Source organism: Bombina bombina, chromosome 2 (genome assembly GCF_027579735.1).
Source record: "Bombina bombina isolate aBomBom1 chromosome 2, aBomBom1.pri, whole genome shotgun sequence".
Lineage (NCBI taxonomy): Eukaryota > Metazoa > Chordata > Amphibia > Anura > Bombinatoridae > Bombina > Bombina bombina.
The window spans coordinates 1,189,124,435-1,189,142,042 of record NC_069500.1 but is presented as its reverse complement, the minus strand read 5'-3'; the positions used below and the strand labels follow the sequence as shown (position 1 = coordinate 1,189,142,042).

General features: G+C 40.1%; 1 protein-coding gene across 1 annotated transcript in view; it reads right to left on the bottom strand.

The window, feature by feature from the left end:
• Positions 1–17,608, bottom strand: part of FAM149A (family with sequence similarity 149 member A) — a 383,311-nt gene that overhangs the window by 149,036 nt on the left and 216,667 nt on the right. The window contains exon 6 of the mRNA XM_053703894.1: positions 14,827–15,003. Within this exon, the coding sequence (XP_053559869.1) occupies positions 14,827–15,003 (177 nt within the window). The remainder of the gene's footprint in view (positions 1–14,826; positions 15,004–17,608) is intronic.

Genomic DNA, 17,608 nt, shown 5'->3' with positions numbered 1-17,608 from the left:
GGGTTAATAAGTTTAATATAGGTGGCGGCGGTATAGGGGGGGGCAGGATAGAGGTTAATACGTTTAATATAGGTGGCGGCAGTATAGGGGGGGCAGGATAGGGGTTAATAAGTTTAATATAGGTGGCGGCGGTGTCCGGGAGCGACGGTTTTGGGGTTAAACAATTTATTTAGTTGTGGCGGGTCCGGGATCCGCAGGATAGGGGTTAATACGTTTATGTAGGTGGCGGCGGGGTCCGGGAGTGGCGGTTTAGGGGTTAACATGTTTATTATAGTTGTGGCGGGGTCCGGGAGCGGCGGTTTAGGGGGTAATAAATTTATTTAGTTGCGGCGGTGTGGGGGGGGGGCAGATTAGGGGTGTTTAGACTCAGGGTACATGTTAGGGTGTTAGGTGCAGACGTTTCCCATAGGAATCAATGGGATATCGGGCAGCAGCGAACATGAGCTTTCGCTGCTGTCAGACTCCCATTGATTCCTATGTGATCCGCCGCCTCCAGGGCGGCGGATTGAAATCCAGTTACGCTGGCCCGGAATAGTGGCGAGCGTATCTGGTAGTAGTTTGATAACTACCAAAAGTAGACTGAGTCCGGCGGATCGAAGCTTACGTCACTATATTCTACTTTTGCCGGGCAGTAGGGGTTGATAACTAAGGCGAATCAGCCTCGCCACAAATACGCTGCGGAATTCCAGCGTATTTGCGGTTGACGGCTTGATAACTAGAGGCCATAGTCTCAATGGTACATTACTGTTACTGACTGTAACTAAAGAGGAACGAGACTTGGGAATTATTATTTCAGATGATTAAAAATGTGGTTCACAATGCAGCAATGCAGCAATGCAGCAATGCAGCCAGTAAGGCCAATGAAATGCTTGGCTGCATTGGGAAAGGTGCTAGTAGCAGAAATAGCAGAGTTCTTATGCAACTTTACAGATCATTAGTTAGGCCACATCTGGAATACTGTGTACAGTTTTGGAGACCATGGGGCCTATCTATCAAGCTCCGAATGGAGCTTGATATCTCGTGTTTCTGGCGAGTCTTCAGGCTCACCAGAAACAGCAGTTATGAAGCAGCGGTCACAAAGACCGCTGCTCCATAACCCTGTCTGCCTGCTCTGAGCAGGCGGACAGGAATCGCCACAATTCAACTCGATCGAGTACGATCGGGTTGATTGACACCCCCTGCTGGCGGCCCATTGGCCGCGAGTCTGCAGGGGGCGGCGTTGCACCAGCAGCTCTTGTGAGCTGCTGGTGCAATGTTAAATGCGGAGAGCGTATTGCTCTCCGCATTTAGCAAGGTCTTGCGGACCTGATCCGCACTGTCGGATCAGGTCCGCAAGACCTTTGATAAATAGGGGCCCAAATCTTCAGAAAGCTAAAAATAAACTAGAAACTGCCCAAAGGAGGGCTGAAAAAATGGTACACGGTCTAACATATAAAATGTACAAAAAAAGACTCTATGATCTAAATATGTATAGTTTAGAGGAGAAAAGGGAAAGAGGTGACAAGATAGAAACCTTCAAATATATGTGGATACTTAAAAAGTGGAATCTGAAAGCATTTCCACAAAAAAACAAATGCCAAAACAAGGGGTAACAATCTTAAGTTAGAGGGTAGCAGATTTAGGAGAAATGCAAGGAAGCGTTTTTTGTTTTTTTACAGAAAGGGTGGTGGATTCATGGAATAAACTTCCATTTGAGGTGGTAAACACAAAGACTTTGAAGGAATTCAAAAATGCCTGGGACATGCATAAGGCTATCCTAAGGAAAAAGTAACATGCAATATGGGTAGAGGTGATGGGTCTTTTTGGTTCATATCTACCATCAAATTCTATGTTTCTATCAGCAGTAGCTTGTATGGCACAAATGAAGACGCAACACACACAACTCTCCAAGTGTTTGAACCCTGATCCTCTAGTCAAAATTAGAATATGCCACTGAAAACATATACACTTTTACTAAAAGCATTTTTACTAATGGAAATGCTTCTATTTAAAAATGAAATGCAACCAATCACATTTCAATGTTGACCTTTATAGCCTATTAAACAATACAGTAAAACCTGATGTTTGGCATCAAAAATGGCTAAAAACATTGGGCTAGATTACAAGTGGCGTGCTATTGTTACTGTGGGATGCAATAAGCATTATCGCGACCATGCTATCTAGCGCGCATATTACAAGTTCAAAGTAACCGGTTGCAATCAAGTGCAAACAAAATTTGAGCTCAACAAATTAGCGCTCCTGAAGAAGTAGCTTAAAGTGTAAGGATTAAAAAAAGTTGCACCAAACACAACATAATTACATTAAAATAAACTATTACACTCATATATACACTTACTGAGTACATTATTTCATATAAATATTAATATTTTTTTATAAGGGTTAAAAGGTATATGGTATATGACAAGTTATTTGACTGGAAAGGGCTATAATGTGTGTGTATACATATATATATATATATATATATATATATATATGTGTGTGTATATATGTATATACATGTGTATTTATGTGTTTATAGGCAGATATATATATATGTATATTATGTATATACATACTTGGGGGCCGATTTATCATGTGTCTGGCAGATAGCATATCATGTGTCTGCTGTAGCGATCATGTGCGCCAGACATCAATAAATGCCGACAGCACAAGCAGTCCTGGTGAAGGCTCGTGCGGAAACAGGGGTATACGGCCCCATATTTCACATTCCATTGTTCTTCAAATAGTAGAATCTGTTCTATTTATTTATTAATACATATTTCTAGATAAATCTGATTTTTTTGGTACAATTTATATCTATACCTATACCTAGTATATATCTATATGATTAAATATATGTATAGATATATATACATACATATATATATATATATATATATATATATATATATATATATATATATATATATATATATATATATATAAGATTATCTATTTAAAATACATATAACTTTTTCTACTATGTGCAGAACATTGGAGTGTGAAATATGTACAGTAAATACATAGTATAACACTTCATTAAAAATGAATATTGTATAAATATGTTTTAACATGTTTTCATCTGCTTGACTGCAAAGGGCTCCAATGCACTTAAATAAATAAATAAATAAATAAATGCATATATATGTATTTATGTGTTTATATATGTCTGTAAATACACATAGAAATACATAGCTACACACACATAAACACACACACACACACATATATATATATATATATATATATATATATATATATATAATAGAGCAGGGCCAACACTCACAATTCCTCGAGTAACCTACCCAGGGTGCTTCCAAGAGACTAGTACAAACAGCAAAAAATGGATGCACTCACTGGGAATTTGTTTGCTACCTCTTTATTTGTAACGTTTTGGGGTTTTACCCCCTTTGTCAGACACTCTGAAAAATAGTAACTATAGGTTACTATTTTTCGGATTATCTGATAAAGGGGATAAAACCCTGAAGAGTTACAAATAAAGAGGTAACAAACAAATTCCCAGTGAGTGCATCCGTTTTTGTTATTTATATATTTATATATATAAATAGATATGCACATACATATACATATTTAGGCATTTATATGTATGTATGTATCTCTATGTTAAAGCCCTTTGCGGTGCCGTTTTTTTTTCCTTACACCTGAGACTTCATATCTTTGAGCCCTTATAACTTTTTTGTGCAATATTTTTTTAATGATTTGTATCGGATGTTATGAGTGTAACTGTTCTTTTAAATGTATTTTTGATGCGTTTTGTGACACTTTTTTCGTGTAAAAGTTAACCAGAGCTCTGAGGTTGTGTTAATCATTCTAGTGTAAATCACGATTGTGCTGCATTCGCATTTACTTACAATTTGTAATATGGTTGCTCCTTCAGAAGCGTGCAAACAGCTGAAATAAACTCGATATCGCTTGTGCAAAACAGTTAGCGTGCCACTTGTAATTGGGCCCTAAATTATTTATTTTGCCCTCTTTTCCTAAAATATAAATCTGAAGATGGTGGGTTTTACTTCTGTGAGAAATTGCATACTCAAGACTCAAGCCTTCAAAAGACTACCCCTGTATACACACATAACAGTGATTGCTTGATCTGGGGATGAGTTTATTTATATCTGTCCTGGATTGGCCACAGAAGAGGAGAAAAGATGCTTTCAATTGGATATGTCTCTAGTCTGCAAAACCATGAAAATCATATGCATGAAGAAGGTCGCTGAGAAACGCGTTCCATTATTGATGCTTGTATACTTTTTAATATATTCTATTGTTTACTTTGTTTTTAATATATATAAAAGTTTTATTAACTTATCAAGCAGCCTTTTTCTGGAGCTTTTTTTGGAGTTTACGTTAGCCTCCTGTTAACACAGATTACCTCTACAGCACCATTTAGTGAGCTGGGCCACTACTAATAGTCCAGTCTGTCTGTTTGGCACTTGATAAGTGCTTTCCTCATGTGAGTACCCTGGACATCAGTGGGTTCCATATTGTTTGGGGTGATAATACCTTGGATTATCTGCACTAGGAGGCGCCCTTTTCTATCTTTGTTTTAGATCATTTGTGCCAGGTTGGTTATCGAAAGGAGCAGCTCGTGATAAAGAACAGTGCGCTGGGACCCTTTGATCTCTCAGCTTGTTCACCAAGGCATATCTCTGCCTTTGGGATATGTGAGTATCCTTTATCCATTCTTATAGTCAACATAATCTGTGATTGGCTACACTAGGGGACGTCCTTTTGTCTCTCTTTTGTTGTTTCAAAACCATGAAAATGTTACTAACAAAAATAAGTGCTTTTGAAATATTTGAGGGTTAGATTGCAAATTGCGCTCTAACTGTTGCATGCAAGCGAAAAGGGTCTTGTTGCTGCACTTTGCGCGTGCGTCAGAAATAGGAAGCATATTAAAAGGTAACACGTTCACTTGAGGGCAATTGAATTTAAAGCGAGTCGGGATTGCATGATTTCTGAGCTCTGGTTAGCTGTTACGCTTGACTAAAAAGTTGCACAAAACATAAAAAATTAATTTAAAAGTACAGTTACACTCATAATAACACTATCTAATAAAAATTATTTTAAAGAATTTGCATTAAAAAACTAACACCTAGATTACAAGTTTTGTATTGCGGCTCGTAACGCTGAAAATATGGCATTCTCAGCGTTAAAACAGCACTGCAGCTATTACAAGTATTATCGGTATAGGTATACCGCACACCTTTTAGCCTGTAACGCAACATCAGTCCCGCACATGTAAAAATGACGTTTTTTCATGTGATTCCCATAGCACTGGTATACCGAGTTTTGCGTTCTGGCTAAAAAGTGAGCGTTACACCCTATAACAACAAGATCCGTACCGCCATTCTAAAGTCAGTAGTTATGAGTTGTACACTACAAATCTGTAACATAAAACTCATAACTAAATTGTTACAAAGTACACCAAACACCCATAAACTACCTATTAACCCATAAACTGAGGCCATCCCGCATCACAAACACTATATTACATTTATTAACCCCTAATCTGCCACTCCCGACATCGCCGCCACTAAAAAAAAATTATTAACCCCTATTCCGCAGCTCCCTGACATTGTCGCCACTATAATAAACTTATTAACCCCTAAACCGCCGACCTCCCGCATAGCAAACACTATTTAAATATTATTAACCCCTAATCTGCCGTCCGCCCACACCGCCGCTATAATAAACCTATTAACCCCTAAACAGCAAGCCCCCCACAACAAAATAAACTAATTAAAACTAGCAACCCCTAAACCTAACGACCCACTAACTTTATATTAAAATTACAATTTCCCTAGCTTAAATTAAATTAAAATTTACCTGTCAAATTAAAAAATTAATTTTAAAATAACAATTAAACTATTATAATTATTAAACTAAAATTAAACTAACTACCAATTAAAAATCCTAACACAAATAGTATCTAATTACAAAAAATAAAAACTAGCTAAATTACAAAAAAACCCCACTAAATTACGAAAAATAACAAATAATCAAAAATAAAAAAAGAATTACACCTAATCTAATAGCCCTATCAAAATAAAAAAGCCCCCCAAAATAAAAAAACACTAGCCTACAATAAACTACCAATGGCCCTTAAAAGGGCCTTTTGTGGGGCATTTCCCAAAGATATCAGCTCTTTTATCTATATAAAAAATACAAACATCCCCCAACAAAAAAACCCACCACCCAACTAACCCCCTCCAAATAAAAAAAAATATCTAAAATAACCTAAACTAATCATTGCCCTGAAAAGGGCATTTGTATGGGCAATGCCCTTAAAAACAGAATTTATGCTTACCTGATAAATTACTTTCTCTTGCGGTATATCCAGTCCACGGATTCATCCTTACTTGTGGGATATTCTCATTCCCTACAGGAAGTGACAAAGAGAGCACACAGCAAAGCTGTCCATATAGCTCCCCCTCTGGCTCCGCCCCCCAGTCATTCGACCAACGGTTAGGAGAAAAAGGAGAAACCATAGGGTGCAGTGGTGACTGTAGTTTAAACAAAAACAATTTAACCTGACTTAATTGCCAGGGCGGGCCGTGGACTGGATACACCGCAAGAGAAAGTAATTTATCAGGTAAGCATAAATTCTGTTTTCTCTTGCAAGGTGTATCCAGTCCACGGATTCATCCTTACTTGTGGGATACCAATACCAAAGCTTTAGGACACGGATGAAGGGAGGGAACAATACAGGTAACCTAAACGGAAGGCACCACTGCTTGCAAAACCTTTCTCCCAAAAATAGCCTCCGAAGAAGCAAAAGTATCGAATTTGTAAAATTTGGCAAAAGTATGCAGTGAGGACCAAGTCGCTGCCTTACAAATCTGTTCAACAGAAGCCTCATTCTTGAAGGCCCAAGTGGAAGCCACAGCTCTGGTGGAATGAGCTGTAATTCGTTCAGGAGGCTGCTGCCCAGCAGTCTCATAAGCCAATCGAATGATGCTTTTCAACCAGAAAGAAAGAGAGGTAGCCGTCGCTTTTTGACCTCTCCTCTTACCAGAATAGACAACAAACAAAGATGATGTTTGTCTGAAATCCTTAGTTGCTTGTAAATAGAACTTCAAAGCACGAACCAGATCAAGATTGTGTAAGAGCCGTTCCTTCTTAGAAGCCGGATTAGGACACAGAGAAGGAACAATGATTTCCTGGTTAATGTTCTTATTAGAAACAACTTTAGGAAGAAACCCAGGTTTGGTACGCAAAACTACCTTATCTGCATGGAACACCAGATAGGGTGAATTACACTGCAAAGCAGACAATTCTGAAACTCTTCGAGCAGAAGATATAGCTACCAAAAACAAGACTTTCCAAGATAATAACTTAATATCTATGGAATGTAAAGGTTCAAAAGGAACCCCTTGAAGAACTGAAAGAACTAAATTTAGACTCCATGGAGGAGCCACAGGTTTATAGACAGGCTTGATTCTGACTAACGCCTGTGCAAACGCTTGAACATCTGGTACTCCTGCCAGACGCTTGTGTAAAAGGATAGACAGAGCGGATATCTGCCCCTTTAAAGAACTAGCTGATTAATCTTTCTCCAATCCTTCTTGGAGAAAGGACAATATTCTTGGAATCCTAATCTTACTCCACGAGTACCTCTTGGATTCACACCAACAAAGATATTTCCGCCATATCTTATGGTAAATTTTCCTGGTGACAGGTTTTCTAGCTTGGATCAGAGTATCTATGACTGATTCAGAGAACCCACGCTTGGATAGAATTAAGCGTTCAATCTCCAAGCAGTCAGCTGCAGAGAAACTAGATTTGGATGCTTGAATGGACCCTGTATTAGAAGATCCTGCCTCATTGGCAGTGTCCATGGTGGAACAGATGACATGTCCACTAGGTCTGCATACCATAGGTGGCCACGTCTGCATACCATACGTGGCCATGCAGGCGCTATCAGAATTACCAAGGCCTTCTCCTGTTTGATTCTGGCTACCAGCCGAGGGAGAAGGGGAAACGGTGGAGAGACATAGGCCAGATTGAAGGACCAAGGCACTACTAGAGCATCTATCAATGCCGCCTTGGGATCCCTGGACCTGGATCCGTAAAGAGGAAGTTTGGTGTTCTGACGGGACGCCATCAGATCCAACTCTGGAATGCCCCAAAGCTGAGTCAGCTGAGCAAATACCTCCGGGTGGAGTTCCCACTCCCCCGGGTGAAAAGTCTGACGACTTAGGAAATCCGCTTCCCAGTTGTCTACTCCTGGGATGTGAATTGCAGATAGGTGACAAGAGTGATCCTCCGCCCACCTGATTATCTTGTTTACTTCCTTCATCGCTAAGGAACTCTTTGTTCCTCCCTGATGATTGATGTATGCTACAGTCGTGATGTTGTCCGACTGAAATCTGATGAACTTGGCCACCGCGAGCTGTGGCCATGCCTGGAGCGTGTTGAATATCGCTCACAGTTCCAAAATGTTTATCGGGAGCAGAGACTCTTCCCAAGACCATAGGCCCTGAGCGTTCAGGGAGCCCCAGACCGCGCCCCAGCCTAACAGACTGGCGTTGGCCGTTACAATGATCCACTCCGGTCTGCGGAAACACATTCCCTGCGACAGGTGATCCTGAGACAACCACCAGAGAAGAGAATCTCTGGTTTTCTGGTCTAGTTGGATTGGAGGAGACAAATCTGCATAGTCTCCATTCCACTGTTTGAGCATGCACAATTGCAGAGGCCTGAGATGAATTCGAGCAAAAGGGACTACGTCCAATGCTGCTACCATTAATCTGATTACCTCCATGCACTGAGCTACGGATGGCCGAGGAATGGAATGAAGAACTCGGCAAGTACTTAGAAGCTTTAACTTTCTGACCTCCATCAGAAATATTTTCATTTCTACCGAGTCTATTAATGTTCCCAGGAAGGGAACCCCTTGTGAGCGGGGACAGGGAACTTTTTTCGGTGTTCACCTTCCACCCGTGAGACCTTAGAAAGGCCAGAACAATATCCGTATGAGCCTTGGCTCTGAGAAAAGACGACGCCTGTATTAAGATGTCATCCAGATAGGGTGCTACTGCAATGCCCCGATGTCTTAGGACCGCCAGAAGGGACCCTAGCACCTTTGTGAAAATTCTGGGAGCGGTGGCCAACCCGAAGGGAAGGGCCACAAACTGGTAATGCTTGTCCAGAAAAGCGAACCTTAGGAACTGATGGTGATCTTTGTGGATAGCAATATGAAGGTACGCATCCTTTAGATCCACGGTAGTCATATATTGACCTTCCTGGATCATCGGTAAGATTGTCCGAATGGTCTCCATCTTGAAGGATGGAACTCTGAGGAATTTGTTTAGAATTTTTAGATCCAGGATTGGTCTGAAAGTTCCTTCCTTTTTGGGAACCACAAACAGGTTTGAGTAAAAACCCAGTCCTTGTTCTGTAATTGGGACTGGGTATATCACTCCCATCTTGAGTAGATCTTCTAGACAGCGTAAGAACGCCTCTTTCTTTGTCGTGTCTGTAGATAGACGAGAACTGTGGAACCTTCCCCTTGGAGGAGAGTCCTTGAATTCTAGAAGATATCCCTGAGCAACTATCTCTAATGCCCATGGATCGGGAACATCTCTTGCCCAAGCCTGAGCAAAGAGAGAGAGTCTGCCCCCTACCAGATCCGGTCCCGGATCGGGGGCTACCCCTTCATGCTGTTTTAGTAGCAGCTGCAGGCTTCTTGGCCTGTTTACCCTTGTTCCAGCCCTGCAAAGGCTTCCAGGTTGCCTTGGGCTGTGGAGAGTTACCCTCTTGCTTTGCGGTCGCAGAGGTTGAAGCAGGACCGCTCCTGAAGTTGCGAAAGGAACGAAAATTAGCCTTGTTTTTAGCCTTAAAAGGCCTATCTTGCGGGAGGGCATGGCCCTTTCCCCCAGTGATATCCGATATAATCTCTTTCAACTCGGGCCCGAAAAGGGTCTTCCCCTTGAAAGGAATATTCAGTAACTTTGTCTTAGACGACACATCGGCCGACCATGATTTAAGCCAAAGCGCTCTGCGCGCCATGATAGCAAAACAAGAATTTTTCGCCGCTAACTTAGCTAATTGCAAACTGGCATCTGTGATAAAAGAATTAGCCAGCTTTAGAGCCTTAATTCTATCCATAATTTCGTCATAAGAGGTCTCCGTCTGGAGCGACTCCTCCAGCGCCTCAAACCAGAAAGCCGCTGCAGTAGTTACAGGAATAATGCAGGCAATAGGCTGGAGAAGGAAACCTTGCTGAACTAATATTTTCTTCAGTAAACCTTCTAATTTTTTATCCATAGGATCTTTGAACGCACAACTGTCTTCAATTGGTATGGTTGTGCGCTTGGCTAGTGTTGAAACTGCCCCCTCTACCTTAGGGACCGTCTGCCATGTGTCCCGCCTGGGATCAGTAATGGGGAACATTTTCTTAAAGATAGGGGGGGAACAAAGGGTACACCTGATCTCTCCCACTCCCTATCCACAATATCCGCCACCCTCTTCGGGATCGGAAATGCATCAGTGTATACAGGGACTTCTAGATATTTGTCCATTTTGCACAATTTCTCTGGGACCACCATGGGGTTGCAATCATCCAGCGTAGCTAATATCTCCTTAAGCAGCACGCGGAGGTGTTCCAGCTTAAATTTAAACGCTAAGGAATCTGATTCTGCCCGCTGAGAAACTTTTCCAGTGTCAGAAATTTCTCCCTCGGACAGCACATCCCTCACCGACACTTCAGAGTGTTGTGAAGGTACAACAGATAAATCCTCCAAAGCTTCTGATTGCTCATACTCTGTTCTTAAAACCGAGCTATCACGCTTCTTAGGAAAAACTGGCAGTTTGGATAAAAATGCCGCAAGGGAATTATCCATGACTGCTGCTAATTGTTGTAATGTAATAGGGGCCAATGCGCTAGAGGTACTAGGTATCGCTTGCGCGGGCGTAACTGGTGACACATGGGAAGAGGAAGGTGGGCTATCCTCATTACCTTCTGTTAAAGAATCATCTTGGGCTACATTTTTAAGGGAAACACACTTAAAACACAAATGTAAAGGGGGTTCCACCATGACTACTAAACACATAGAGCAACGTCTATCTGTAGGCTCAGACATGTTAAACAGACTTAGACAGCACTCAAATACTGAAAAATACAATTTGAGAAAAAACGGTACTGTGCCTTTAAATAATAAAAAGCGCACACTTTTTTACTAAATCTTAAAAAATGATCCAATCTTTCTGAAATTTTTTTTTTTTTACCACACTATCTTAATGCTTTGGAATGACTGCACAGTAAATTTCAAGTCAATTAACCCCTTAATGCCCGAACCGGAGCAACCTAAAGCTGACAACCGGTTAGCAAACTACAGCACCATGCCACAGCAATCTGCTGTGGCCCTACCTTGCCCCTGGGGATAAATTAGATGGAAATAAGCCTCTATGAAGTCCTCAAGTATTCTTTGGACCCTCCACGTGAAGCTGCATGAAGCTGTCTGCAATATGAACTGCGCAACTGAGGCGCGAAATTTAGGCCCCCTCCCTCTCCACTCCGGAGTTGTGGGGCCTTCCAAACCCTCAATAGGTGTCTAAAATTCTGCCATGTGAAATAAAAACCCCATAAACCACTTCAAAAGTAATAAAAACTTGCACAATCATCATATTTTCACTATAAAATAATCGATTGCCCTTTAACAGTGTCCACCAGTCTTTTAGCCCTGTTAATTAAGCCTTCCTTCTATACTGAGTCTCAGAAAATGGCTTACCTTCCCCACATGGGGATTCTTGTCAGTCTTCTAGCATTACTAAGTCTTGACTAGAAAAAAATGACTGAACATACCTTGTAGCAGTTAAGCCTGCAAACTGTTCCCCCCAACTGAAGTTTTCTGGTACTCCTCAGTCCTGCGTGGGAACAGCAGTGGATTTTAGTTACAATATGCTAAAATCATTTTCCTCTCAGCAGAATTCTTCTTCACTTTCTGCTAGAGAGTAAATAGTACAAACCGGCACTATTTAAAAATAACAAACTTTTGATTGAAGATATAAAAACTACAAATCTAACACCACATTCACTTTACCCTCCCGTGGAGATGCTACTTGTTAGAGCGGCAAAGAGAATGACTGGGGGGGGGCGGAGCCAGAGGGGGAGCTATATGGACAGCTTTGCTGTGTGCTCTCTTTGCCACTTCCTGTAGGGAATGAGAATATCCCACAAGTAAGGATGAATCCGTGGACTGGATACACCTTGCAAGAGAAAGGGCATTTAGCTCTTTTACATTGCCCAACCTCTAATCTAAAAAAAAAACCCACCCAAAAAACCCTTAAAAAACCTAACACTTACCCCCGACGATCCACTTACAGTTGTTGAAGTCCCACTTGAAGGATCTTCATCCAGACGGCAAGAAGTCTTCATCCAGGCGGCCTCTTCTATCTTCATCCAGCAAATTAGCGAATAGAATGAGAGCTGCTTAAATCCTATTAGCTGATTTGAATAGCCAATAGGATTTTAGCAGCCCTAATTCCTATTGGCTGATTCAAATTTTTCAGCCAGTAGGAATGCAAGGGACGCCATCTTGAATCGCTTCCCTTGCATTGAAGATTCAGTGTACAGCGGCGACCATATGAAGAGGATGCTCCGCGCCGGATGTCTTCAGGATGGACCCGCTCCGCGCCTCCGGGATCAAGATAGAAGATGCCGCCTGGATGAAGATTGAAGAGGACGCCTGGATGAAGACTTCTCGCCGCTTGGATCAGGACGTCGCCGCCAGGATAAAGATTGAAGAGGCCGCCTGGATGAAGACTTTGTGTGACTTCAAAAACTGTAAGTGGATCGTCAGGGGGTTAATGTTAGGCTTTTTCAAGGGTTTATTGGGTGGGTTTTATTTTTTTAGTTTAGGGTCTGGGCAGTAAAATAGCTAAATGCTCTTTTAAGGGCAATGCCCATACAAATGCACTTTTCAGGGCAATGGGTAAATTAGGTTTTTTTTAGATTATTTTGTGGGTTTGGAGGGGGTGGGGGTTTGTAATGTTAGTGGGTCATTGTAATTTTTTTTTCAATAAAAAAGCTGATATCTTTAGGGAGGGCAATGCCCTACAAAAGGCCCTATTTAGCCTTTACCTTTACATTTATTCTAGATTAGGTTTTTTATTTTGGGATGTTTTTTATGGGTATTAGAATAGGAATATTTTTTTTATTTTTGATAATTTGTTTGTTATTTTGTGTAATGTATAGTTTTTTTTGTTTTTTTTAGCAAAAGAGCTGTTTATCTCAGGGCACTGCCGTACAAAAGGCCCTTTTAAGGGCCCCTGGTAGTTTGGGGGGTGGGGGTTTGTATAGTGTTAGGGGTGTTTGTATTCTTTTTGAAGCAAAAGAGCTGTTTATCTCAGGGCAATGCCCTACAAAAGGCCCTTTTAACAACCCTCAAAAGGCCCTTTTAAGGGCCCCTGGTAGTTTAGGGGTGGGGGTTTGTATAGTGTTAGGTGGTGTTTGTATTCTTTTTGGAGCAAAAGAGCTGTTTATCTCAGGGCAATGCCCTACAAAAGGCCCTTTTAAGGGCCCATGGTAGTTTATTCTAGAGTAGGGTTTTTTATTTTGGGGTGTTTTTTGTTTTTTTTAAGGGTATTAGAATAGGATTAATCTTTATTTTTTTTCGATAATTTCTGGTTTTTTATTTTTGTAATGGTAGTTTCTTTTATTTTTTATAATGGTAGGTTTTAGTGTAAGGCAGGTTCGGTTTTATTTCACAGATAAGTTTGTATTTATTTTTACTAGGTAGTTAGTAAATAGTTAATAACTGTTTACCTAGTAAAAATAAACACAAACTTAGTTTTAAATAGGCATTATTTAGTTAATAATTGTAAATTTAATTTAGATCTAATTTAATGATGTTAAAGTTAGGGGAGTTAGGGTTAGGTTTAGGGGTTAATATAGTTTAATTTAGCTTGTTGCGATGTGGGGGGGCTGGCGGTTTAGGGGTTAATAGGTTTATTTAGTTAATAATTGTAAATTTAATTTAGCTATATTTTTATTATGTTAAAGTTAGGGGGTTTTAGGGTTAGGTTTAGGGTTACATTAGGGTTAGGGTTAGGTTTAGGGGTTAATATAGTTTAATTTAGCTTGTTGTGATGTGGAGGGCTGGCGGTTTAGGGGTTAATAAATGTAGTATAGTGTCAGCGATATCGGGAGCGGCAGATTAGGGGTTAATAATTTTATTTAATTAGCTGCGATATCGGGAGCGGCAGATTAGTGGTTAATAACTGTAGGCAGGTGTCCACGATGTTGGGGGCAGCAGATTAGGGGTGCTTAGATGTAGGGTTTATGTTAGAGTGTAAGGTTTAAACAGTATTTTTATTTCCACATAGACATCAATGTGCTGCGTTATGGAACTTTTGTTTCCGCAATCACAGGTGTTATTTTTTTTTTTTTTGCCGGCTCTCCCCATTGATGTCTATGGGGAAATCGTGCAAGAGCACGTCTCAGCAGCGCTCTGATTGTGTGCGGTATGGAGCTCAACGCAACCATATCGCACGCAAAAGGCGTATGTTTGACAACTTGTAATGTCAGCGCTATAGGAAATTAAATAACGTAACTTTTGTTACATTCATTAATTTTTTCTATAGTGCTCAAAACTCGTAATCTAGATGTAAGGGTTTAAAGATATGAGTATAGATACATACATATACATGTCTAAATATGTATGTGTGTGTATATATATATATATATATATATATATATGTGTGTGTGTGTCTATATGTGTACTTATGCATTTATGTGTATATATGTATTTTAAACATATATACACATATAAATACATACATTTCAAAAGATTTGAAGCCATATTATATAAATGTGCTATTTACTGTTCTTTGCAGTCATATGCGAGGTACTCCTCAATACTGCCGTCTGTTTCATAGATTTCCTCTTCTAGGAATGAGTAAGTGGAGTCCGAAAAAAGCGAGTTCTCATTGGAATTAGAATCTTGAGATTTTTGTAATGGAGAAGTGACCGGAATAAGTTTCATTCCTGAAATGCAGAGTCTAAAGAAAAAAGAAAAAAATAGGAAGAATATTTACATATAGTTATATCACATGCAGAACCCAGCATAGTGAGATAAACAGCCCTCAAGCTATGTATGTGTGTGTGTATACGCATGTGTGTGTATGTATATGTATGTTTGTGTGTATGTACGTGAGTGTTTATATTTGTGTATGTGTATGGGTGTATATGTGTATATATATATATATATATATATATATATATATATGTGTATGTGTGTGTATATGTGTATGTAGGTATGTATATGCATATTGCATAATAGTATTTTTTTTTTTATTGAAGAGGGAAACATGGTGAGGTAAGGATTCTTTAAGATAGGTATAACTAGTGCATGTAAGGGATAATACTGGTGTAAAGAAAGATTGAATATGTTGCTGAACTGATGTAAATGAAATTGATAGGGAGGGCACTGTGAGGGAATGTATTTGTGTAGTTCATAAGAAATACAATGAGCAGAATAAAATAGACATGGGCCTATCAGACTTGTACTATATGTGTGGTTAAGAGAAAATGAAGCAGTTTGTTAAGAAGACAAGATGCTGTAAACAGGAGAACAAATGCAGAATATTAAACCATAAATTGCCACAGTGGTGGTATGTGATAACAGTAATGCTTGTCTCTGGTTAGTACAAAATAATAACCAGTCTATATAGATTTAGCACTTCCCTGAGGTACTGAGAAATTGGCTGCCCCTAAATACACCAGCCCAACAAGTTTAGCTCCTTTTAACTGCATCTATTTCTTGCAACTAGAAGCCAATGGCACAGAGAGGTCATGCATGCCCTGTAGATGATCAGGGGTATGTGATTAATAAATAAAAAACTTTTTTGTATTAATTATTTCTTTCATAGTTTGGTGAGAGTGCACGAGCCATTACTTCTGAGAATTCAACTCCTGGCCACCAGGAGGAGGCAAAGATACTCAACCTTGCAGTTTTTAATCAATCTCACCTCTCTGATATCCCATTTTGTTTTCTTTGTCTTTACAGGAGCCAGTGCAGATTGAGATGCTCAGGATTTAATTTAGATAAAGAGGGATCTTTAATCTTGTTTTCCCCTCATAAGGTAAAACTTCTTAAGAAGAAGAGAGTGGCTTAGGAGAGTACTTGGCTGTGCCATTTAGATTTACTCCCTCAGTGATTTATCTGATGTCTAGTACAGTACTGTATTCAAGCATAGCAGCTGGGTAAGCACAGTGGAATGGGTGTCTGCTGGGTAAGTACTCTTTGTCATTCACACAGCCCACGGGTTATCAGTAGGTACACATCTTTATGTATATCATAGCCAGGCATAACAGGGGAATGTGCAAACACCTGTATGTTTTCAATGCATTTGGTTTACTTATATATACTTAAACGTTTACATGTCATGGCCCCTTAAAAAAGAGTTCAGTCAGGTCCCAGTTAGCGTGCCTTTTGCTTGGCTTGTCTAAAGGCTGTGACACACAGAGCGGTGCAGCGCGATGATGCGGCTGTGCGCGCTCAGTGTGTCCTGCCTTTTTATGTCTGCACGCTCAGCCACGTCAGTGACTGTGTTGAGAAAGGGGTAAAATACTTTACACCAGGAGTGTGGGGAGACTATATATGAGACATTTATTATTATTTAATTATTTTCACCTTTTTTAGGTTTTTATCTGTTTAGGCAAAGCAACCAAGATGTAAGTGAATATAGGGACATTTTTGTACTGTTGTAACACCCTGTTATTAATATTTTAAATGTTCACAATAAAGCAGTGATTTTACTTTACTAGCTTTGCAGTTTTGTCCTCATCTGGCAAGGAATTTTTTGCTCTGACTATTTGTGTTTCATTAAAACCATGGGAGTGGCTTTTTTCCGGCTTCCCATGCGCCTGTGAAGTAGTGAGTCATGGTCGTTGCAAGTAGCAGCTTTATCCAATGTAACATTGTTTGAGCATTTACCGTTTACACTAACTAAATTGAACTGTTACGTTTTACCAACGACACTTTGGATATCCTAGATTGTTGGTTTAAGTAGCTGAGACCGGTTATGGCTTTGAATGCAAACAACATACAATGGGGCCTATCTAACAAGCTCCGAATGGAGCTTGATGGCACGTGTTTCTGGCGAGTCTTCAGACTCGCCAGAAACAGCAGTTATGAAGCAGCGCTCTTGTGAGCTGCTGGTGCAATGCTGAATACGGAGAGCGTATTGCTCTCCGCATTCAGCGAGGTCTTGCGGACCTGATCCGCACTGTCGGATCAGGTCCGCAAGACCTTTCATAAATAGAGGCCAATGAATACAGTGAATGTTATACCATTTGATCTGGAGTTTTTTTCTACATACAAACAGCGTTTCCTAATTTAATACACCCTGTAATACATTGCACTCAATTCAATTCAGTGTTACAAACTCTGTTACAGTGACACTTAAAGCAGCAAAGGCATTATATACTGTTTTTTACTCACAAGCAGTAAAGTGCACACTGAAAACAACATTTTTTTTATTATAAAGTCCTAACAGTTGCATGTGTTTGGCTGTTTTACAACCAAGATGTAACTGAATATATATATGCATACAAATGCTTTATTGCTACTTACATGTGGTTAAAGGGATATTAAACCCTATT